At 40.8% G+C, this 25,319-nt stretch overlaps 1 protein-coding gene across 1 annotated transcript in view; it reads left to right on the top strand.

Moving 5' to 3' along the window:
• Positions 1–22,201, top strand: part of LRRC1 (leucine rich repeat containing 1) — a 128,777-nt gene extending 106,576 nt beyond the window's left edge. Inside the window, exons 10-14 of the mRNA XM_012780762.2 lie at positions 1,554–1,637; positions 11,399–11,514; positions 18,859–19,031; positions 20,022–20,158; positions 21,781–22,201. Of these exons, the coding sequence (XP_012636216.1) occupies positions 1,554–1,637; positions 11,399–11,514; positions 18,859–19,031; positions 20,022–20,158; positions 21,781–21,939 (669 nt within the window). The 3' untranslated portion in view covers positions 21,940–22,201. The remainder of the gene's footprint in view (positions 1–1,553; positions 1,638–11,398; positions 11,515–18,858; positions 19,032–20,021; positions 20,159–21,780) is intronic.
• The last annotated feature ends 3,118 nt before the right edge of the window (positions 22,202–25,319 follow it).

Genomic DNA, 25,319 nt, shown 5'->3' with positions numbered 1-25,319 from the left:
TGGGCATGTTGACATCTGTGCCATGGTGTCCAGAGACCCTCAGTGGGAACGTTCTTTGGGGATTCCTCTGGCCTCTTTCTGGGTTCTTTGAGCAAATGGGAGGAGCGAGGAGGGAAGGGGAAGAGATGGAGGTTGGCCAGGGGAAGGCCTTGGTGGGATTGGGGCTGGGCAGTGCTCTTTATGGGGCAGCCGGAGGATGGTGTCTGAGGGGCTTTGATTGGGCTGCTGCTTACGTCATCCTAGAACTTGGGGATAGAGGTGGCTGCAGGTGTCCCCCAGGCTGCCCCACCCAGGGCAGAGGCAGTGCATGGCGTGCCTTCTCTTGCCCTGCTGCCCTCTGCCCTCATCAGCCCTTCTTCTCCCTCACTCCTTAGAGCCACTCCCTTTTCCTCAGTTTACTTTCCTCCCTTTCTCTTCTCTTTTCTTCATCTTTACTTTGTCACTTTATTTTCTTTATTCTCTCTCCATTTCTCTCTTTAGTTGCCTTTCTCTTTTTGCTTTATGTAGAGTAAGTGACATTCTTTAGGTGAAAAAGAGCAGAAAGAGACAGCAAGAGTGGATCAAGGCACAGATGTGGGTGGGGAGCCCAGCAGTGTGTCTCTCCAGGTAGCTCAAGCAGCCTTCCTCTGGCTGGTGTGGTGGGAGTTATCGAATCTTCCTGTCCTAGTTTGTGGTTTTAGGCTTACAAATAGTAATCACAGCAATTGTAAAAATGATGTTCACCCCTGGCTTCCACCGGCGTGTTGAAGACCTGCACGCGGGCCTCAGCCTGGGTCTACTAGGGGTGCGTGCCCCACGCCTGCCCGATCACCTTTCCTCCTGGCAGTGCACTACCTGTGCTCAGGGTGCTGAAGAGTGCTAGTTCTCTGCCCCGGCCCTGCCCCAGGATGGTCCTGAAAGGTGCAGGCAGTCCAGGGATGAATCTTGAAAATTCATCTGCAATTTGCAAATCTGCAAATTCCCACTTACTTGAGTTGAAGAATATTCATTTCCTGTTTATCAGGGTGTTTCCCTGTTCCCAGGTCTCTACTTTCGACTTAATTTTTTGAAACATACTACCATTTCAGCAAAAATTAAAAATATTTAGGCTGGGCGTGGTGGCTCATGCCTGTAATCCTAACACTTTAGGAGGCTGAGGCAGGAGCATCGCTTGAGGCCAGGGGTTCCAGACCAGCCCGAGCAAGAGCAAGATACCATCTCTACCAAAAATAGAAAAAATTAGCCGGGCTTTGTGGTAGCCTGTAGTCCCAGCTACTCGGGAGGCTGAGGCAGGAGGATCGCTTACACACAGGAGTTTGAGGTTGCTGTGAGCTAGGCGTATGCCATGGCACTCTAGCCCAGGCAACAGAGTTAGACTCTCAAAAAAAATAAAAATAGATAGATAGATAAATAAATAATTCTATATCCCTTGAGTGAACATCTAATATTCAGAAAGAACTATTGTTCATCTTGCTGGATGAGATACATTCTTCAAGTCCTTGCAAAGATCTATTTTACTGTGAACCACGTTAAAAATATGTGTTAAATTAATAATAAAATTGTTGTTTTAACAGACCTTACCTAAAAGCATTGGAAAACTAAAGAAGTTGAGCAACTTGAATGCAGACAGAAATAAATTAATGTCTTTACCAAAAGAGGTACGTGCTTTTAGAGAAATAATAATGATAACAATTATAAAGACATAGTAACACCTAAGGGATCAAAAATGTCAGATGCCTTGAAGAGACTTACGTGTTGCTTTCTAAAGGTGTGAATGCTCACCTGTGAGTGTAGAGCTGGTTGGAGGAATTATAGAATGGTCATTAGTAACATTAGAGAGAGTTGGGAAAGGTGATTTGATAGGATTTTAAATGGGAGAAAGAGATTGACATTTTGGTTGTGACATAAAATGGTGATGCCGTTGACAGCAATGGATAATTTAGGAGTCTGGCAGAGAAAGTGGGTGACTTTGTATTTTACTGTAGAGCTTAATGTGAAGTTAAGCTCTGTCCCAGAAGCCATTGGAATTATAAAAATGGATCTCCATGTGGCTGTATTTCTGGGCTGAGATTTACGTTGGACCGTGTCCAGGATGAGAGTGAATGAACTCTTCACAAAGGCATACACGTAGAGGAAGGAGAACAGGAGGCTAAGGCCAGGTTCCTAGGATGATTTTTTTTTTTTTTTTTTTTTTTGTCGTCAGTGCTCTAAGCAGGAGAAAAGAGACAGTCGTCGTCCGTTGTGGAGAGTAGTTGTGTGGACTTAGAGGCATTTGAATTCTGGCAAGGGAGGTAGAAATGCTGACATCGAAGAAGACCACAGTAGATCAAACGAGGACGGATCTAGTGTGTTGCTTAAAAAGAAGGCCTACTCTCTACTGGGAACTGGAGAAGCTTGATTGGAGAAGAGTAATATTGAGCTTGATTTTTTTTTTTTTTTAATTAGTGATATAAGTTAAAACTAAGTTTAAGCTGCCTTTGCCCCACTCTCCTCATCAAATGAGCTGATGAGCCTTCCCCTTTGCTGGGTCCTCCAGGGTATGGTATTTCTCCTTGTACGATACGGTCACTGGCCAGGTGCAGTTTTCTTCATGTTTCTCTTCTGACCCTTTGTAGCATCTATCTTGGACTAATTTCAAAGCTGCCATCCAACCAGCCAGGGCATGAGCGATTCTCACTTTCCCAGGGCCACATCTCAGGGTGTCTGAACTTGGCCTGGCTTCCTCTTTCCTTTCTTCCTCCTCTTGGTGTTCTTCCCATGGTGGTCCCAGGCTTCTCCCTGGGTAAGGTGGCTGGCCTTCCCGAATGGAAACACGAGCATATTTATTATGAATGCGACCATATTCTGACACACCCTCAAGCTGTTTCCTGCAGAAAGATTTAAGTCTCTCTCAGCTAACCTGGGGACACAACTAAGATTCTCTGTAAACCAGAACGTTTTGGTTCCAGTTTCTAAGCAGTAAACCAAAACACCAGGGCTGATGTTCTGAACATTAATTTTACTCTTGCAGAATAGCACTTGTAGATGGGTAATTGATTGGGTACGTAAACATACAGACAGAAGTAGAAAAGATTCATTACTTACTTTCTCAGTGCCAGGCACCGTACTAGGTGATTTCAAGTATTTGTTGTACTTGTTGAATCCTCACAATGGCATCTGAAGTCCTGATGATTTCCTCATTTCACAGATGAGGAAACTGAGGCCAGTGGGTTTTCCTTACCAGGGCTCACTTAGCTAGGAGTCGGTAGCCAGGCTCCAAAGATGAGTCTCCCAGCGGCCAGCCCACGGCGCGCGGATTGGCCGATGGAAATACGGCAATGCAGGTAATGCAGACTCAGTCCAGCCTTTTCATCTGTGTCAACTTGAGGTAAGGCGAGACGCTTATTTGATAAGGAAAGGCCAAATTATCTTTAGTTTGGACATTTCAGAAAATTAATACATTTTAGGAATATTTCCAAGGCAAACGCCGAGGAGAGCAAATTTACATTTGCTCAACATTTCACATTGATCCCCAGCAAGTTTGTCCACCTATCCCCAGCTTCCCCGCCCCTCTCTTTGATTCTCTCCTTCACAGGAACGCGTCCTAGACAAGGATTTATTTTCTTAAAATGTTCGCCATCGTTTCTGCATCAGTCCTCTCTTTACTTTTATTTTTATTTTATTTATTTTTTTTTTTTAAACCCAATTTGAGAATCTCAACTCTTCACTTTTAAAAGAATGAAACTCACCCTCAGTGTTTCTGGTTAGAGGGGTGCACCTAGTCCGTGCCGTGTGTCCTCTTACATTTGCTAGAGCAGCTTTTCAGGATGCGAAAAGCGAAAATATCGTGGAAACCTTTCTAGCTTCAAAACGTTTTTTAGCTGTCACGTCTTGTCCATTTTCTGAGAAGGTATGCTTGGTTTCTCTGGCATCTGGAGTTTTATCCAGGAATAAAGTCTGAGCCTTTTCCTTCAGCTGCCTGATGAAGCAAGAATGTTTAGGCTTTTAGGAGTTTTCTAACATACCTCCCCTCCTCACACACACATGCTCGGCTCCTGGAGTTGGGCGCGAGCTGAGCGCGTGCCTCCAGTTCTGCTAAGGGGCACGCACGGTTTGGTGCCCGGCAGAAATGGTTGAGCTCTGGCTGGCGTCTGACCGCCAGGGCTGAGCAGCCAAACCACGGGGAGCCTCCTGACCCCTCAGTGTGTCACGCTGGCTGAGCAGAACCGTGGCGCGGTGTCTGTGCAGTGAGCGTGGCAGGGCCTGTGGCCGTGCGTGTGTTAGCTCTGTCCCCACGCCTGTTGCCATTTGATCAAATCCTGCGTTTTCCTGATTGGATTCTTTCAAAACTTTATTACTTTCCCTCTTGAATAGTTAAGTCACATATATATAGCTAAACTGGAATGTCGAGCAATCCAGTTCCTATTCCCAAAAGTCCATAGTTGTATTGATTGCCATTGGTCTTTGTGTGCTGTGTAGTTCTTCCTGTATTTTGTCCTTTAAAAAAAAAAAAATTTGGTAGTATTAACCTATTGTCAGTTTTGTGGCACAACTCCATAGTCTGTAGCAGCATTTTTTGCATTTTTTTTTTTCTCCAAATGGTTGAAGGGAAAATGTTTGTACTGTGTGGGTCACAATAATAGATTCTGTTTGTATTTTGTGGTGGTATTTGTAGTAAATGTCTGTGAATCAATGAACGTCTCTTGTTTTCTTAATTGTTAGCTGCTTGGAAATTTAGAAAAGTCAGGTAAACTTGTTAACTTGTAAGTATTGTTCAGACCACAGTTCCATCTCTGACTTCCATTTTGCTTCTTAAATGCATGGAGATTCAAATCGGCTGACTGCTTTGTGTGTTCTTCATTGTAAAATATTGGGCATTTTTGTCTAAATTCAATTTTTTTTTTAATGACTGCATGGCCGGCCTAGAACCTTATTTTATGTGTTTTTCATATTTGTTGAGATTATTCTCTCTCAAAAATATGCTTTTCTGTGAATTACGTTTTAAGTTATTCAGAAATTCCGAAAGGCATCACTTGGCAGCTCCTCTGTTTTCCCTAAATTGTAGTTTGTTGGCACAGTTCTGTCTTTAATGGAAAGGCTACATTGGCTTCATTTGCTACATGTGGCATGCTTCTGATTTTTCAAGCCACTTATTTGTGTCTTTTATTTCTCGTCCTGTTGCTTAAGTATATATACTTCTGGGAAAAGGAGGTTCCCTTAAAAACTCAAATTTTTGGTGGAGGGAAGAATTAAGGGGGAGAGACTGGGCAGTAGTGTGATTCAGAGATAGACAAGGAGTTGGTTTGTGTGTGATCGTGGGTAAGATGAATGAGAGCCAGAAACCTCCTCATAATCCCCCAGCCAAATCTCATCTTTAAACAACCCTGCCCATAACAAGTTTCTGGCTTGGAAAAACTGAGCATATATCCAAGTTTCGAATTCAGGTTTTTGATCCCCATTAAATCAAATGAAAGTGACACTAACTACTCCACACCAATCCAGTCAAATGAGACAAAATAGAATTTGCAGATCATTCCTCAAAGCTTTTCTTTATCAGGTAACCTATGAATATTTATTACCTATAAATATCATTGGGATGCTTAGAAATGGCCATGGTGATAGATTTTATGGATCGCTTTCTGCTTTCTTATTACAATTTAAAATTCTTTTACTGTAAGTTTCCATTACATTATAAAATGAATTCTTGATAAAAGATGATATAGAACTTAAAGTATCAATAATATTATTATATAACAGGATAAAATATAGTTGACTGTCAGATCTCACGGTGGTAAAGGCATTCCCAAACTAAGTGGAAATAAGTCATAAAAAAAACAATTGATGGATTTGTCTATGTGAAAATTAGATTTCTGACCTTCAAGAAGAAAAAACATCCTGAGGGCAGGGAGACATTTACAACATCTAAAATGAGGGAAATCTGTCCTTACTCTATTAGACGTTCTGTTACATCATTGAGGAAAAGATGTACCTAATATAGAAAAGACTAAAACAAAGAACCTCCTACAAAACCTAATAATAAGTGACTCACAGAAAAAAATAGAAATGGAAATTAATGTGGAACAATTTCAGCCTGATATTCACAAAAATATCAATTAAAACGTTTTAACTTACCAAGTTTTCAAGATTTTAAAAAAAGTACCAAATGTTGGCAAGGGTATAGGGAAGTATATGTTATCATGTAAGTATAGGCTATCATGGAATTTCTGAAAGGGAATATGGTAATATTACTAAAAACTTTAGAAACATACATGCCCTTTGATTCTGCAATTCCACGTCTAGGAATTCATCCCAAGAAAACATTTGTAGGTATACACTAAGAACGATGCACAGGACTATTTCTCATATTATATGTAGGAGCAGCTAACATGTTCCAGGCACCATACCATGCATGTTTAGGGGAAGCTAACATTCGCTAGGCACTGTGACACGTGCTGTTATACTGATTTTTATCTAATTTTCACAATAGTTCTACGAGGTATAGGTAAGTCATTATTAATATCCAGCAAATTGTGAAACAGACTGAGAGAGGTTAAGTAACTTGTGCAGGATCACACAGCAAAGAAGTGGCAGAACTTACTAGCATTGTCTAATGTGGGCAATTTGTTAAGTAATCTGTGATACATCCATATAAGGAAATAATTATATGGTCAATAAAACTCCTTTTAGAAACATAATAACATGGGGAAATGTTCTTGATTTCATATGTAAACAGGTGCTAAAGATCATAGTATTTATCCTAATTTTGTTGAGGTGGGTATGTATGATCATGAAGGCATAGCAATGATAATACATTATTGTACCTCAGAATGTTAATACATGATTATCCTGTTGTGGTGGGATTTATTTTTTTTCATCATGCTTTCCTATGTGTGTATGTATGGTTTTTATTTTCCAGTAAGTTACTTTTTTATAATCGGTAAAAAGAATGCCATAGCTATTAGTGGATATTTTGATGTCAGTGGCCCAAAATTCAAGGAATCCAAAAAGCCACATGATTTCCAAAAATATTTATGAAGTAGGGAATATTTGAATAATATGCCACAGATGATAGGATTCTAAAATTGTGCATTATATTATTTGTATTCAAATTACATTTTGGCCAGATTTTGCTTATTGTATGTTTTTCTTTTTTGGCAATGGAATATGGATTCAGTTCTGTTACAAATTACATTGAAGATACTGAAGGAAAATGAAAGTTCTTCGGCACTTGGGTCAGGCATTTGCAAAGTGGGATGTAAACTGACAAAGGTGACTGACACAGGCATTTTCTTTGAATCATTCTGATTATCTCTCCTCGCGTGATACAGCTGCATGTAATGAATACTTAGTGAAAGTTGACAGAGCAGAGGTTTGCAATGAACTTCAGGTTCTGGCTCCTTGAGATGTTAGATCAGTGCCAAGCAGTTAAGGACAGTATCATTTTGAATTGAGAGAGACACAAAACAGCTAAGCACGGGTTCACAGCTATATTCTGTAATTCCCAGAGAATCCAAATCCACCCCCTTGTATTCTGGGAAGGTGCTATTATGTGGTTTAAGGGAGGTTTAAAAATACCAGCTTCCTACATAACTGGTGATAAGTTATTTAAACAGTGACACTGCTTCCCAGAAGTTCTAAGTGATATAGACATTGTATCCTGACAACTGCTAATGAGCCTGTTCTTCCTCCTGAACCCAAAAGAGAAAACCAAAATACATACGAATGATATGTATAATACAGTACTGAACTTATATCAGTTCTTATTACTACAAAATGTCACTGTGACACATTAGCAGGGAGACAGTTATTTAAGATGCTAAGGTAAATTCAGGAAAGAGATTGCATGTGCATCAGCACAGTTCGAAGAACACAGTAGGTACTCAAGGGTCGATTGTACTCGTCATTTGGATCTAGGATTTTTCACTTGGAGGAAAAAAATAGCTACCACGTTTACTTGGCAGCAGCTATAGGCCAGGTTCTGTGATAGGCGCTAAATTATATATGTGGTTTCGTTTAATTTAATCCTGTTGTTACTTTTGGTTGAAGTAACATATCCAGACCCACAAAACACATGACTGAACCCAGGTCTGTACGGTCTCAAAGCATCCACTCCCTCCACCGCACCGCACCAACCTCTGACGTCCGTGACAAACTGCATCTTTTGGGTTATGGTTTTGGATGCTTGATAATCTTTTCTGACAACCCAACGTCTGTGCCACCCCTTCCTGGCTGATCTGGAAATAGGGCTCTGTTTGTGTGAACGATCGCGTGGGACAGCATGTGCCTTTGTAGGTGATTAAGGCATCCCCGGCACTCTCTGTGACAACATGTGCTCTTTGTGGGGTATTGTTTTCCAAAAACCATAGACAATAGAGATCAGGAGGTCACACTGCCTGTTTTGACAACCCAGAGGGCCTAAGAGGCTCTTGAATATAATTGCTTCCCCACCCTTTGACGTCCCAAATGGGTGTGATGTTAGAATGGGAAAGGAAAAAGAAACAAAAAAAAAAACCCCGAGACTATAAACACAGTAGACAGCTCACGTACTCCATCGGAAGTTTACACTATTTTCCTCTAAATACTTAAGGGATGTTAACTTGTCTGGAACTTTTAGAGCCCTCTCTGACCCACTTTAATTATTAATAGCTAGATAATTTGTTTTACTAGTAATATATGCACGTGATACAAACTGAAAATGTTCACATGGTATAGTGGTAGGGCCCGAAAACAGATACCTTACAGATGGCTGGGGCAGTGAACAGCTTCATGACTAGAGTCTCAGCTCTGAATGTCCTCTAGGAGCTTATTGTCCCATCAAGAGGATCAAACGAAGAGCTGATTTTATCTGGTTTGCCTCCTTGAGGTACCCATAAGTCCTGTCTCCTCAAAGCTAGGCCAGGATGGCAGGGTCGAGAGGTGTCCAGCCTGAGTCAGGTGCTCACCTGGAAGAACCTTCTTGTGGCCCACCACTGAACCCAGGCCTCTGGCAGAAGCCCTTCCATGTGGAGCAGGGCTAGGGAGTGCCCCAGTGGGACCTTGGATATTCCTTCCTATGAGTAGGTCTTTGTTGGGATTATCTAAATTTGTTAGAATCTGGTAATGTCTCCAATCCTCAAAATGATCAGCGTTTTGATTGCTTTCCTTCCATGATATTCCTGAGCATCTGAGTAAAATTGATAATTCCTTTCTTCAAGGGAGGGAAGAAACGCTAAGCTACGCGAGAGATTGTGTTGTACATCTCTTCTAGGGCACAGTCCTGGGGCCCTATATTTATAAAACCTAAGAGAGGCTAACCTGGTGATTTTTGCTAGAACAAAGAAGAGTTTTGTTGTCTACATTGCTGCACACAGAAGCAGATAACTTTTAATTAGTAGTCTTCCACAGATAAGTAAGTAAAGTGTATAAGCATACCTAGATGAGAAATTTGATAGATAGGATGGGTATATTATACACGCCAAGTGCCCTGATTGCATGTGCAGATTAAGCAAATGACCTTAGGACTCTTCATCAGGTATTTTGTGCTGTCAGAGGCTTAGATCATAATTATGAAAAGAATGAGAAGGCAATCTATCATATGGTCCGGGGGGCTCTGGGAAGACTTTATGGAGGAATAGAGGATGCTTAGCTAATTTCAAATGATTGGTAGGATTTAGAAAGACAGAAACAAGAAAGGCATTTCTATAAGAAACAGTGAGACCAAAAATACAAGATGTATTTTAGAGTACAGTGAAGAAACTATTTTTGCTGGGATGGGAAATGTGAATAAAAGAATACTGAGAAATAAAGGAGACAGTCTAAAAGCCTTTCTGCATATGTGGGTGCTTTCCGCACATGATCAGAGACAAATATTAGTCCATGTTTTCTTGTATATTTATTTTTCTTTTATATTCATTACAGTTAAATATACTTTTGGTTGAAGTAAAATATCCAGACCCACAAAACACATGCCTGAACCTAACACTGTAGGATCTCAAAGCATCCACTGCCTCCATTGCATTACCGCCCCCTCTGATCTCTATGACAAACTACATTTTTAACGTTATGGTTTTGAATGCTTAATAATCTCTTCCAACAACCGAAGGTCTGTGCCACCCCTTCCTGGCTGATTTGGAAATAGGGCTCTGTTTGTGTGAACGCTTGCCTGGGACAGCATGCGCCTTTGTCGGTGATTAAGGCATCCCCGGCACACTCAATATATCACTTTGAAATCTTTACGTTAACCTCTTAAGGGAGGAAATAAAAAGATGGTGCATGAAGGTAATTATGTAGCAATTTCATAAATATGGGTTCTGCTTTTTAGGATATTATATGCATATATTAAGTACATGTATAAATAGAAAAGGGCAGAAAATATATTAAGATATCATTGACCATTCAAGTCTTGTGCTCTTCCTCGAGTGGGAAGCTGTGGAGTCATGCTTTTCCCTGTGTCAGAGAGACATCAATAGGTTCCTTCATGAGCCTTTTCCAACACTCAGTCTTCGTCAGGATAGTGAGAACAGGAAGAATGTAGTACTTCATGGAGTCTTGCAGAGTGTTGTGTCTGGGATTGAATTATTTTTCCACCCTCTTGCTTCAGCTTTCCCGACTGTAAAAACCACAGCGAATTTGTTCAAGGGAATCATTGAATTCTTTTGTGTTTATGTCCTTTTTTGAAGACCAGACTCATACAGAGCTCAGTTATCTTTGAATTGCTTGCTTTAAAAAAAAAAAAGATAGTAATCAAATTTGGTGTGGATACAGATATTGAATTATATGTTTTTACCGGCAGGTCATAGCTGAGGAGATGAATGCATATATTTACCAAATTTGCTTTTTTGGCTAAGACGCTGTTGATTTTGCATTCGTAAAAGGAAAGCGAATTTGCCAAACTAATTTATGAATGACCAAATGTTATTGAAAGATGTATGGTGGAAATTAATGTCCTACATCATCTATCAGATATCCTTTAAAAAAAAAAAAAGAAACTGGAACACTGAGAACACTGAAGTTAATAAAATGGGCAGGTCTTGAATTGTGTGTGTAATATCAGTATCATCTTTGGCCTAAACATTTGAAACTAGGATTGTTAAACGCCCGTATTACCAAATAATATTTGTCTGGGCTTGTGTAGGTTGGGTAACATATTTAACAGATGCAGTTGCTTTAGAGATCCACAGTTGAAAATGACTTCCTTTTCAGAATGAGATTTTTAAACTATACTGTTGATTTTCTTGATTTAATTTAGAACATGTCTGTTTAACATTTTGCAGAGATTTTTATAAACCGATAGAACTGTTTTGTGTGATTTAAATTAATATTATGGGTCATCAGTGAGACTTAAAATTATGTGGCATAAGCTTATGTATCCTTTTCATGTCATTCGATAAACAAGTTGCTCCGGTCTCACTCCATCTCTCCCCCAAAACTAGAAAAAAGATGTATTTCTTTCCCACTGTAGATTGGCGGGTGCAGCAGCCTCACTGTGTTCTGCGTGCGTGACAACAGACTAACTCGGTTACCTGCAGAGGTGTCACAGGCGACGGAACTTCATGTCCTTGACGTGGCAGGCAACAGGTAAGCCTGTTCTAGTTCGCTTTGCTTGGGAGAAATACATACACGCACCCCCAGTCTTTGCTGTGCGTCTTCACGTTCTTGCCTTTGCTCCGTCTTACAGAACAGGGTACCAATTAGTCAAATGACCCAGGCCCCAGGGAGTTCTGAACATGGGAGCTGGAGTGCTTGAGCCTGGTGGAGTAGAGAAGGTCGGGAACAGCACGGGGATACTTTAAAGTTTAAGTGGACACTTCCATGGAAACACTTCCTAGAGTGACGGTACAGCGATACAAGGGAAAGAGTGCTGGCCTGAGAATGGGGAGGCGTAGTTTGTACCTTAGCTTTTGTAAGTAGCTATTGTAAGTCACCGTGGGCCTCAGAGTGCCCTCAGCTGCAAAAGGAGCTGGATTGAGTCTGAACAAGATTTTAACCAGGGAGCTTCATATGCTCTGCTGGTGACTCCAAATCCTCTGAAATTACAAATGAAATTGTGTATTCAGAGACGTTTTCACAGATAACGTCAGAATCTCCAAATGATTCATAATCCAAAAAAGAGTCAAGAGCTACCAGACTCTTATCCCCAAGGTCACAGCAGCACTGTTTCTTCAGTTCTGGAGCACAGGCTGTGTTGGACTCCTGACCGTTTTCTGGAATATGCCTGTTCTTCACCATCATGGACTACAGGTTTGTTTGAGCCATTCTGGACTAACTTCAGCCCTCCATGTGTCTGTCGTATGCACCCTCTGCCCACCCCCATCTTAAGCCTACACTGTTGTTTCTATCTCGGACCCTCTTCTCGGCCTCACTGCCTCTTTTCTTCATCACTCTTGTGTTGTTTATTTAGCAACTCTTGTGTTGTGTTTGTTTATTCTCTAGGAAGCCTTCACTCAGAATCTGCATTTGAGGAATTTCCTCTGCCATAGCACTCACAGCACCATTAATTACCTGTTTACATGTGTGTGACCCTCCTAAACATGATGTTACCTGAAGTTAGGTATTCTGGCATATGTGCCATTGTATCACTCATCCCTTCACACCACCTGGCACCTAATAGATGCCTGGTAAATATTTGCCTAAGGAATGCAGACGCTGATAGTTTTGCAGGATGACCACTGCAAAATGTCTTGTATCACAGGCTTCATTGCCAAAAGGGACTTAAAAGTTGGTGTTGAGTGTGATACAGTTATATAGGAGAAAACGTGTTCAACCAGGGTAAGATGATCAATGATCTTAAAAGGTAAAGGCCAGCAGTCTAGAGAGTATTTGGGGGACTGCCTCCTAAGTACCATTTAACTGGTCACTTTGGACAGGCACAAGCCACCATTTTTCATTCTCGCTAATGGATTATAGACAGCAGGGCTAAATAAACAGCAGCGCTCAGCTGGAATCGGGAGGTGAGTTATGGCCTCAGGGAATGCTCACCTTTTTAAAGTTACTGCTTTCAGGACATCTTGATAGGTTAAGACCACTAACTGGTCGCAGGAAACTCAGGATTAATTTGAGTTAAATGTTGAATTTCTGCTGGACTAAGCATAATAAGAGCTTTTACAGCATGAGAAGGACAGTTCTTTCCTGATCTTTTTTTTCCCCCCTCCTTTTTTTTTTCCTATAAGTATATTTTTCCTGTGGATACTATTCTGTAAAGTGTTTTCTTTTACGTTTTAGTTGTAAAATAGGCATAACATGAAATTTACTACTGTAATAAGTCTACAGTTTCAGTAGTGTTAAGTACATTCACATCCTTGTGCAACCAGTCTCCAGAACACTTTTTGTCTTGCAAAAATGAAATTCTGCGTGGCTTCTGGGGGGAGGGGTGCTCCAGGAGCATGCTGTGGCTTGGACCCACACTGCATTCTCCTCTCGGTTCCACCCGTGGGAACTCCCTAGCCTTCCAAGATTAGTTCACAAATCTCCTTTCTGTGCCTCTGAGCAACACAGTTGAGTCCCAGGGGTATGCGATCTGGCTTGAGGGCCCATCCCCTGGCTCCCCAAGTTCAGTCTTTGTGCTAGGGAGAAGTGTACTGGTCCCGAGTTGCCCATGGAGTGCTCAGGCAAGCTTAATGTCCCTCCACTACGGGGCATACCCTGCTGGAGCAGCCACACAGGCAGCACTGGGGAGGGGGCGGGTGGGTAGGGAGCTCACAGTCCTGACAGTCAGTTACAGGTCTTTAAGAGGAGAGATGTGAGCCCCAGTCTCCGTGGGTGCTCTATGTAGTGGACTCACCAACTGAAGGGAAGAAGCTGTTCCTGAGAGCCCCAGCTCTCAATCATCCCTTGGGTCACCCATGCCCTCAGCAGCAGTGGGCAGGGGAGGAGGAGGAAAAGAGTCTGAATGGAGGATAGCTGGCACTCTGGTCCCCTTTGTCCCTCTCTCCTGAAGGCAGCCCGACTGGAATGTCCAAGCTCTGGGATCACACAGTTCCCCAGGACCCCCTGGCCTCCCGTGGCTACCATAGTCTGGGCAGGAGTTGGGAAATGTTTGTGTGGGGACTAGTGACATGAAAACTGGAGGGGTGAAGTTCCCTGGAGAAGACAAAGGCACACGATCAGTGGAAACTCAGTATGGCTCAGCTCTGTCGTGAGGAGGAGTGACCCCGAGGGGACTGACAGCCCAGTGCTTTGGTCTCAAGAAGCTCCCAGTTCACCGGCAGCGGCAGCTTTGGGGTTCATAGAGTAGATAGAGAAGCTCTCCAACAGTTCGCGAGCCTGTAGTCTGCCGGAGGTGTGAGGAGAGGAGAAACAAAACCCCCACCTACCTTTTCCACGGGGCTCCATGTTCCTCAGGGGAACGATCACTGCTGAAATCTTGCTCCTTCCTGTTCTGCTCCGCAACTTCTTCCTGTGGAGTCTCCAGTAGATACTGGCCCTTTCCCCTCAGAATGACACCTGAGCTATGTTTTTTCATCTAAAGCTTTTCCTCCTTTCTGAGATGATCTAGCCACCACTGTCTCTTTTCCTGACCTTTCACCTCCAGCAGTAGAAACGCAATGACTCTAAATGTTCCCTGGTTCTTGCCACTCTAGTGAGCATAAATTCGCATCACTAATTCTTGAGCCAAAAAGATGGCCCTGATGTCTAAAAAACTGTTTTTCACATGAGTGAAACCCTCATTTTCTTCTTTCATTGCAGAAGAGGAGAAAGTTAAATTTTTATTATGCTTGGGCTAGGGTAGAGAAAACCCAGTTAAAAAGTCCACTTACATAGCTGCCATCTGAGTCAGTTAAGTGTGTCATTTAGCCCATGCGTATATAGATTCATAGCCGAATTTTAAGCTTATTAAAAATTTACTCACTACTTATTTAAAGTACCAGTATAGAAACTAATAATAATAAAAAAGACTACCTTGTCAGCCTTTTAGCTTACAGCAGTGTCACACCATGGGAAATCATACCAAATACAAAAGTTTCTGCCTCTTCTCTCAAGCATATAAAAATAGCACAATGCGTCAGGGGGACCACATTGTTAGTTTCCAGAAACTTTCTTTTTCTAGTTCGATAGGATAAGTTAGAGCAAGAATGACTATAAAGTGCCCCTTGGAAACTAAGTATCAAACCCTCTAGGACAGTAAGGAAGAAGGTGTCTTGTATCATCAGTTACTCAGGGGCACTAACTTTCCTAATTCTTAGACTCTCTCCCATAGGAATATCCACCAAGTACACAAACGTGGGTATTTGAGGAACTTCCTTACTTTATAGTATTAGTAGTACCGAATACCAGGAACAATTGGAAAATTGTTTACACCTTTGATTTTTATACTATGTATTACCTAATCCAAAGAATTAAATTTAAAAAATATTCAAAGACAACAGCATAGCCATACTGTGGAATACTAAGCCAAGAATGAGATATTTCTCTGTTTGGTGACACAGAAGGTGACCCATGATAATGAGTGAAAAGAGCAAGTATTGAATGATATATAATGTTCTCACTTTTGTTTTATAAAAAAGTTACCTGTGCATTACACCAGAATATTAATAGTAGCTCCCCTAGGGGAGGAGTGGAGACTTGAGGTTATGGGGGTAGGGAGGCTTTCATTTTAGTTATTCTGGTATCATTCAATTTTTTTCACTGATTATGTTCTCAATTTATATGTATTTTTTTAACATTTTTGAAAATTTTGCTTAAAACTAAAAATTGTAATAGGAGGTAATAAACAGGTGAAACATTACATTGTAAGAAGTATCCAGCCATAGGTTAAGTTAATATTACATTAATCAGTGGGCCATGCTTAGGTATTTAATGAATTTGACAAAGCAATTGCTAGAGCAGTTCAGAGGCAGGAAGGTCACTTTGGGCTGGGTTGGCCATAGACATAACTGGAGATGAGAGGCTCACAGTTTGGTTGTTCATTTGCTTTGGTCCTTGTGTCACTGGTATGAATAGTAACCACAGGCTTTTGATTTCTGGGGGGATGTAGTCATAAATAGAACATAGAGATGTGTACAAGTGGGGCTGTGGTTTCCTGTGTTGATTAATCTTATTCTGTGGTGTACAGAAGGTACCAGAATAAACAAAAAATGTGTTAACTCCTCTGGAATGCAGGAATATTTTTAATCTATTTTCTGACTTGTAGCTGAGATGGTTCACCCAAGAGAAACAGAGGAGTGTGTGTGTGTGTGTGTGTGTGTGTGTGTGTGTGTGTGTACATTTTTCCCCAGTTTGCAGGGAGTGAGAAGGGTCGGCCCAGCCCGCAGAGCCTCTGTGTGTAGACTTCACAGGGAACAGGGCCTTTTTTGCTCTTTGACACCACTGGTAACTCTTCTATCTGCAAGACAGTGGACAGCTTGTGTGTGATGTGGCCTCTGTCAACAGCAGCCATTCCTCAAGCTGGCACTCTGATTCTTTGCAGAACTGGTGTGTTTGGCAGCTCATTAATCTGAGTTGAAATATGATTATAAGATTTGTTGTAGAGTTTAGTAATTTATTTTAGCCTTTATTGTGTGATGTGTCATCCGTAGAAGCTGTTATTTATTACTGATGCTCTTTTTAGCCTTTTATTTATACCTTTGCTTTAGCATTCATCTGGGAAGCCAGTTATTACCTGAGAAGTTACGATGACCATGTTTGAGTATCTGTGTTTTGTGCCAGTTTTTAGGTCTTGATATTTTTTGTTGTTGTTGTTATGGTCTCATGGTTAAGAAAGGTAGAGATGCTGACTGTAAGTTTCTTGCCCAAGACTTGAAACTATAAATGTTCTGGAGGATGTTAGCTTAACTCCTGTTTTAATAGAAATAGGAAAAAAGCATACTCTTTTCAGTAAAATGAAGGAGTTTGATGTACTTAAAACTTTCACAGTGTATAATGGCTGTTCTTTAAAAAAAAAATCCTGGTCACAGTGCCTGGCCAATTCATGTTTTAACTTCCTTATGATAGCCATTGGGTGGAAGGAGAAATAATTTTTGTATAAGCACAAGGGGTTTCACTTTCTATCCCATCAAAGAACAAATCCCTCAAAGTAGGGAGAGATGGAGTTGTGAATCTGCCATTCCCTCATATTTCCATGGGAGTCCTTCTCTTGGTATGAGCATATTACCATACTGGGTAGATTCTAGGATTTAAAAATACATATTTCTTACCCAGTGTGGCCCTCATTAGTGAAATACTGTAATCTGTGATACACAGAATCTTTCAAGGCTATTTTAACATATGCAGTTTTCATGGATCCATTGGCTCTAGAACCTCACTCCCACATAAATAACAATTTCAGAGTGCTTAGTACCGGACTCAATATATATGGATGGGATAGATCAGCCTTTACTGGGTTAATTGTTAAGGAAAAGAAAATATTTTCTTATCTCTGTGACTAATTCATTAGAAATCTTTTGCAACACATATTGTTATTGTGAAAAGTTTGTTAATAATGCATTGTTTGTTAAAACTTTCTATGTGCCCTTTGATATTTAATTTATCCAGTTTATGCCTACATTTTACTCAGTTTTATTATTGGGATAAAACTTCTTTTCATATCTCTACATAGAGTTCCAGCTTATTTCCCATAATATCTGTCAATTCAAATGGTTTGTATGTCTGATAATGCAGTATTAATCTGTTAGTAAGATGTATAGGTATATTTCCCATATATGTAACTGGACATAGGTGTATATCTCTCTTAGGAAGTCATTTCTGTGATTGATCCATAATTTAATAACATGGAGCCATCCTTACAGTGAAAAAAATATTTGATGAAATATATATATATAACCTTAAATACCTTAAACTTTAAATTACTGATATCCACAGAGGTTTGGCTGTTTTCAAAGCGAATTAGTCAACTAGTGTGAGGCACTGGTTTTTACTATAGCAGGAATTCCATCCTTGGCACTGTTGCATTTGGGGCCAGATACTTCTTTGTGGCAGGGGCTGTCCTGTGCACTGTGGGGTATTGAGCAGCATCCCTGGCCTCTGCCCACCAGTTGCCCATAGCACACACCCCCACCCCACACAACCCCCTGGTAGTGACAACCCAAACTGTCTCCAGACATTGCCAAATGTCCCCTAGGGGCAAAGTCGTCCCTGGCTAAGAATCACTGCACTCAAGCAATTTTTTGCAAGTACGATGTACATATGATTTCTGGCAGTGGTCTTTTCCTAAATAGAACTTACTGGTTGCGGCCAATCTGTCAAATCTTTGTCCAAGCCTACATATAAAACGAATCTTTAGGTGTCACATTACAGTGTTTAAAGTGCTTTCGTATGTACCACCCCATTTGAAACTGAAACAGTCTGATGTGGATGTTAATTATCACCTAGGAGCCTGAGAAGTGGGAGCTTCTAGAAACTGAAAGATAAAAGTTGAAAATGGAATACCTGAAATAATCTCCCTAGAGACAGCAAACAGAGTCCACGCAAAAATGGTTTTTAATCTATATTTTAACAACAACTTAAACTCTTTGGCACTCCAGGCATCTCCCTCCTTTCCTTGTGCTCCTGGGAACAGGTAATCCATCCCCTGGTGGCCCTCCTACCCCCTCTGCCAGTGAGGCCGCTGCCCCGGAGGTGGGAAGAACTCTTCTGGGTCCTTCTGCAATCATGCTGACTTTTTCCCCCCATTTTAAAATTGAAACCCAGTACAAGATCTAATAATGTGTCCTGTAATTTCCTCTTTTTTTTTTTTTTTTTTTTTTGCCCCTGTGGCCTGGAGGTTCTAATGAGAGAAGTGATAGTGGAAAAGGGAAGCACAGTAACCTTCTGAAGAATCTACTTGCAAAGAGTATATCAAGTATCTTATTATAAAGCTTTTTTTTTTTTAAACATTTTGAACCAAATCTCAGGAAACTCCTTTTAATTTTTTTCCTGTTTTTATTGACAGGAATTGATTGAATTACAAAATTTGAGGTTGTGGTGTCTCCTTCTGTTTAAAACTAGGTTGTTGCATCTGCCTTTATCCCTGACGGCCTTGAAGTTGAAGGCTCTGTGGTTATCCGACAACCAGTCCCAGCCTCTGCTCACGTTCCAGACAGACACAGACCACACCACAGGGGAGAAGATTTTAACCTGTGTCTTACTTCCTCAGCTGCCTTCTGAACCTACTTGCCAAGGTGAGTTTAATATAAGGACAGTATTCACATGGCCACGGGAATGCGTGGAAGCTGACATCCGTAAGGCCACGCGTGGTTACACTTGGTCTGATCTGCACCTAGAGCCAGCTCAGGTGAGGTCACTGTGGGACTCCTCTGGGAAGGTTCTCCTGCATCCTTGCAGAAAAAAGGCCACTCACACTCATTTGTCATGTCTGAAATTCCATAAACGGCCTTTTGGTTTTGAATCACAGCAAAGGCTGAAAATGCAACACTTCTAGAAAAAGTAACAGAGTCTCTTGAAAACCAAACTGATAGTTCAGAGGATTGGCAGTTAACACCACTGGCATGCCGTTTTCAAGCCAGTGAGTTATTTTGAGTCACTGTATATATGTATTTTATAAATTGTGTGGTTTTTAAAAAAATATTCACTCTAACATCAGAATGCTATTATAAAAGCCTTTGCTGAGACCTGGGTTTGATAGAGGAGAACTGGGGTGCCCTGGGGAAATGGGGAGTCCAAGCCAGAAGGCCCCAAAGCCACTGTGCCAGTCCCAGCTATAAGAGCGCTTCTTAGAGCTGTTAGTTGAGCTTCTAAGGCTCTAAGAGAAAAAAATGTGGTAGCAGTGTTACTGTTAGCTTTATCACTGTCCCAGAAAATTTCTGAAGTTACTGCGTAAAAGAAAATTATGAAAAAAGGACTCTAAATTATTATGATGGTCTGTAATAAAATGTTTAAACATGAATTTAGCAGATATTTTATATAATCTTAAATAGAATTATATATATACATCATTAAAAAAGAAGAGGCAACCCCGTCCCAGGTCTTTTTCTTTTTGTTTTTTAAAGCCAAAACTTAGAGATTCAGACAGTGGTTTGCCCTGCTTATTTCTGATTATGTGCCCCTGGCACGCCGTATGGGTCCTGCCCAGTCGGCCACGCGGTTGCTATAGAGCAGTTGCCAGGTTCATGAGCCAGAGTTCCCTGCTGATGTGATCCTCGTACCTGCAGAGAATCTGCCTCGTTGTGGCGCGCTGGAGAGCTTGGTAAACGACGTCTCAGATGAAGCCTGGAACGAGCGTGCTGTAAACAGAGTCAGTGCGATCCGATTTTTGGAAGATGAAAAAGATGAAGAAGACAATGAAACGGTATGCTAACGGTGATCCTTTTGCCTTTGTGGAAGTTCAGAGTTAAAAGATTGTGTATGACATCTCATAAGGGTTATCTTTATTTTCAAATAGCATGTTCTCTGTTTTGCATTCAGCATTTAGGGATTTTTTAGAAGACAAAACTAGGTGCTTCCAAGTACTGAGTCACAAAAGGCAAATAAGGCAAATGGAATTTCTGTTGTTTTTTTGTTTGTTTGTTTGAATAATTTATTTCAAATTTTTGCTTCTTTGTGATAGTTTTCCTCTCCCACTCCCTCTGTTTTCTTAAAATTGGGAATCTTTTTTTTATTGTTCCAAATGAATGAGTCTCTTCCCACCCTCCCCCACCATTTATGGCTGCGCCATGTTGACTCCATTCACTTGTCATAATGTGACTTAGCAATAGACTTATCTCTCTTCTTCATGTAAGCAAGTTACCTTAACCTTTGTGTGCAGCATCTGTGATCTTAGCTGGATTCTCTTTTAACAAGTTTTTGTTCAGAAATCGGGAATAGAGTTGAGAGTACCGCTCACTCTCACTTTCATCCATACCTTGACGATGGCTCTCAGACACCCATCATCTCTCAGCGCTGGTGACAGCTCTTGACATCTTCCTACCGGTTGACTTTGGCCCCTTCAGCTCCTTGCAGTGATTGAGGTTTTCATCAGCAGAGCTTAGAGGGAGGACTTGCAGCCCCCAAACAAAGGGCAGTTGTAAAATTACTGCCTATAGTCTTTGTTATTCCAGCTGTCACCAGATGGGATTTTAGGCATTTACAGTAGTGGAGTGCAAAATGGGAACTAGGGATGACAAAATAGCTTCAACATAGATGCTTCTTTAATGCTTACCTCAAGACTTGTGTAGAGTGTGATTATTTCACCAGTTACTTCATTATTTATTCACTTTATGAACCTAGTTTGGTTCCTCCTGAAGCTCCTGGATAGACCCTTTAAAAGACGCAAATGTTCTTTTATGTGCTAAAGATCATGCAACCTATTAAATAAGACAGCGTTTTAAAATTTGCCCATATCCCGTTACTCATCTTCCAGCACTGTGGTCTTTTTAGAAGAAAATGTGAACTTTCATCATTAGGTCATATAAATAGCACTGCAGCCAAATAAGAAAAGAAATCCTTCTCTCTTTCTTCCCTTTTCCTTCAACGCCCATGCCTCAAGGGTTGAAGAAAGCCAGAATCACTTTGGGTAATAGAAGGACATTATAGTGATGTTAATTTAGAATTAGAATTTTTTTATTTACTTCATTTTTTTTGTTGTTTCTCCACATCTCATAATTATATCTTAAATTAAAAAAAATGTTTTCCTAGAGTTTATGGAAACTTATTTTTATTTTATACTAATATCATATTTTTAAAAGTATTCTTTTATTCTAGAAGTAATCCTTTTATCGTGACTAGATAAGTTATATGAAACACTTTCATCTTCCATTGACTACCAGTGAGCGGTTGATAAACGCACTTATCTCCAAAGAAAGCTTTTCCACCCACCTTAACTCCTAATTTCTAAGAGGGGTGAGATTCGTACAGGAATGCTAACGCCTTAAAGCTGCACGTTCTGAAAAAGTAATGGAATAAAACCAAAAACGCTCCACTGTTTGTTTTCAGAGAACGCTTCTAAGGCGAGCCACTCCACACCCAGGGGAGTTAAAGAACATGAAAAAGACAGTGGAGAACTTACGGAATGATATGAATGCTGCTAAAGGACTGGATTCAAACAAAAACGAGGTCAATCATGCCGTTGACCGAGTGACCACTTCTGTGTAGAATTGCGCCTGCAGGTGTTACCTCCCGTGTCTTCCTCTGCTGTCGAGATGTTCCCATCTGCTTCTGAGGAGCCTCCCGAGGTCCTCGTCACCAGCACCTTCGCGTCATGCCCCCATGTCGAGCGTCAGGATGCTGCTGTCTCCCAGGAAGTGCCTTACTCTCATCCCTCAACCAGTCATCGCACCAGTGGTTTCCCGGCATGATTTGTTTTTTAAATTCCAGTCGTTTGTAATAAGTAGAATACACTACTGTAAACATCTGACCTTTGTTTTTTGTCTTCTGTTGGGGTAAGGGAGAGCAGGAAGGGGAATTTGTACCCTCCTCCCTTCCATCCAGTGCTGGGACATTTTGAACCCAAGTTTCTCTTGGACCTACTGATAATAAGAGATAGTTTTGTGTATGGGGAAAAATTGATAACTTTTTAAACCTTTTCTGGCAGCTCAGATGGTGTAAATTTAAAAAATTTTGTATAGGTATTTTGTAACAAAAAAATATGTATTCTTTTTTGTTATTTTATCTTGAAAACGGTACATATTTTAGTATTTGTGAAGAAAAGCAAGTCCTAAAGTATTTGTTTTTATCTGTACCATCCACTTGTGCCTTACTGTACCCTGTGTCATGTCCAACCAGTTGTGAATGACGGCAGCCTTGAGCAGTGAGATGAGAATGGGAATGTGGTACTTTTAAAGCAGTGTTGCATTTTAATCAGTAATCTACCTGGTGGATTTGTTTTTAACCAAAAAGATGAATTACCGTCGATTTGTAAATTATATCAGTTGATTTTTTTTTTTTTGAGAAGATGAACCAAAGGATTGGACTGCTAAATTTTATTTCTTACATTTTCCCTTTTCACGAATAAGTTTCTTGTGATTAGTGCAGTTTCAGACTGCACAAAGGAAATTATGACTCTGAAGATGTGTGCCATTTGTAAAATAAAATAGAGCAAGAAAGCACAAAAAGAGAAAAACTGTTTCAGAAATTCAGTGAGTAAATAAATTATGTACTACAAACAAAAGTATGATTTTTATTCAAGAGAGCTTTAAAAGTTTTATGTCCAGATATAAAACCACAATAAAGCAAAATAACCTATCATAATAGAAATGTTGCTATCTTTATAAGTGCAATTTAATTTGTAAATAGAGTTTGAATCAAAGTATAACAACATACTGCTTCAAGATTTAATTTTAAAATCAGCTAATTTAAGGGGTATTTGGATAAATTTTGGTGTGTTTATGTTGATTTCTTTTTTCTATGCTGTGATAAAGAGAAATGAAAAGTGCCAGTCACTGTGTTGTTTCTAGGAAAACCATGTTGGTTTTCCCCCCTCCACTCTGAAATAAATTCACCCTTGATGTTGGCCATACAGCTTTTTAAAATTAATTATTTTGTATGTTCAAATGATAGTAGATAGCTGAATTCTTTGACGATGTATCCATTAAATATCCAAATTACTGCTCAGTTTTGAGTAACCTCCTGTGGGACTCACATTCACATGTTCTTCACACAGGGCAGGACCAAGAATTGCCTTCACTTATACCTCATAATTTTGGGTTGTGGCTATCTGGGCAATTGGACTCTTTAGAAACCCATTTTCAAGCAATTAAATGCAGTACCTTTAACTTCTATCCATTTATTTATTGAGTTTACTAAGCTGTTTAGGTTGTATATATGTATGTGTGTGCATTTTTAAAACTATTTATTGAGCTGAAAGTCCATGGCACATATGGCTGGTTTTCAGCTAGTCAGTTTTATACCTTGCTCCTTATTTGATGGGGTACCTGTTTTACGATTTTGGCATCCTCTGTTTTAAGTGTATAAAGATGATGCCACTAACTCATGGGCCAATTATATGTAAGCAAATTGGTTTTATTTCACAAGAGTTGTCTGGACATTGAACAAATAGAACTTGCATGGTATTTTTGGTTTGTTTTTATATAAAGCCGACCCTTTCCTACTCAGTTTATCGTGGCTTTAGTGTGCCAGAAGTGGACAGATTGGTGTGTGAATACTTAACTTTTTCTAGGAAATTTTTATGTTTCCTTTGGCCTGTCTCCTTTAGTTCACGTTCACCTGGTTGGTTTGGTTTGCTTTTTGTTTTAGTTTCTGTTTGTTTTCCTCCTCCCTTTGGGAAGGGAGCGCTACTTTCATCTTAGGCTTTTATACCACACGATGCCATAATGCTGTTTTAACTTCAGGATGCTAGAATCAAACTTAAACTTCACAATAGAAACAGCACCAACCAAACAATTCCAACTTGAGGACACACCAAGCCTTTTTCAAGGCTTATAGTTATAAGAAAAACTTATGTAAAAAGATACCCTTCCCTTGTGAGCCAGGTGACAAAAGTTCCAGACCTTGTTTCAGCAGAGAGTTACACAGTGCTGTCAGCTACCCCCCCACCCCCCCCACACCTCCCCCACACCCCCGCCTGGCTGTCCGTTTGGGAGAAGGAGGAGGACGGTTGGTATACAGCCTGTTTGTCTTGTGGGAATGACATGCAAAACCAGGAAAGGAGGTTAGTGTGACCTGTTCACCCATTTTTTGTTCATAGCGCTTTATTTCCTCGTTTGAGCAAGGAAGTTATGCCTCAGTGGATAAAATAGCCAAAAAAAATTAAAGGGGGGGTGAAATCATCAAAGTCATCAATGATGAAAGAGGGATGGGTAAGAAATCATAACATGTTTGCCTGGATGTTGGGGTCCTTTCCTGGAACATTTGGAGGAGTGGTCCTGACCAACCCAATCTTGCTGAACATTTGCTAGCTGGCTATCAGGGAGGCTAGGGAGCGAGGTGGGATCATTCCCACCAGCCTCACACAGCAGGGCTACTGCCTTTTGCAAAACCTACCACGCCTGAGGAGACACACTTAGAGGGTGGGTGGAGGCTGGGAAAATTCTGTGTGTCCGCGAGCAGCGAGCCCTTCCCTTGTAGAAGTGACACTCTGCCGGGGGCACGCTGCTGGTGTGCGGTAAGGCTGCACAGATGCTTTCTAGCAACGGACTGTGCACGGAAGCCACTTACTAAGAGAAGGTGAGCAGGGATGTCGGAGCTCAGTGACATCCACAGAGAATTGAAATCTCCCTTCACCAATTATAGTTGTCTTACCTCATCCAACTTTCCAAAGACCCAATTAAAAAAACTTTTTTTTTTTTTTTTTTTTTTTTTTTGAGACAGAGTCTCTGTCACCTGGGCTAGAGTGACATGGCGTCAGCCTAGCTCACAGCAACCTCAAACTCATGGGCTCAAGCGATTCTCCTGCCTCAGCCTCCCGAGTAGCTGGGACTACAGGCATGTGCCACCATGCCTGGCTAATTTTTCTATATATTTTTAGTTGTCCAATTAATTTTTTTTTTTAGTAGAGACAGGGTCTCACTCTTGCT

The sequence above is a fragment of the Microcebus murinus genome, chromosome 5, assembly GCF_040939455.1.
Source record: "Microcebus murinus isolate Inina chromosome 5, M.murinus_Inina_mat1.0, whole genome shotgun sequence".
NCBI classification, from domain to species: Eukaryota; Metazoa; Chordata; class Mammalia; order Primates; family Cheirogaleidae; genus Microcebus; species Microcebus murinus.
This window is presented reverse-complemented; position numbering and strand designations above follow the sequence as displayed.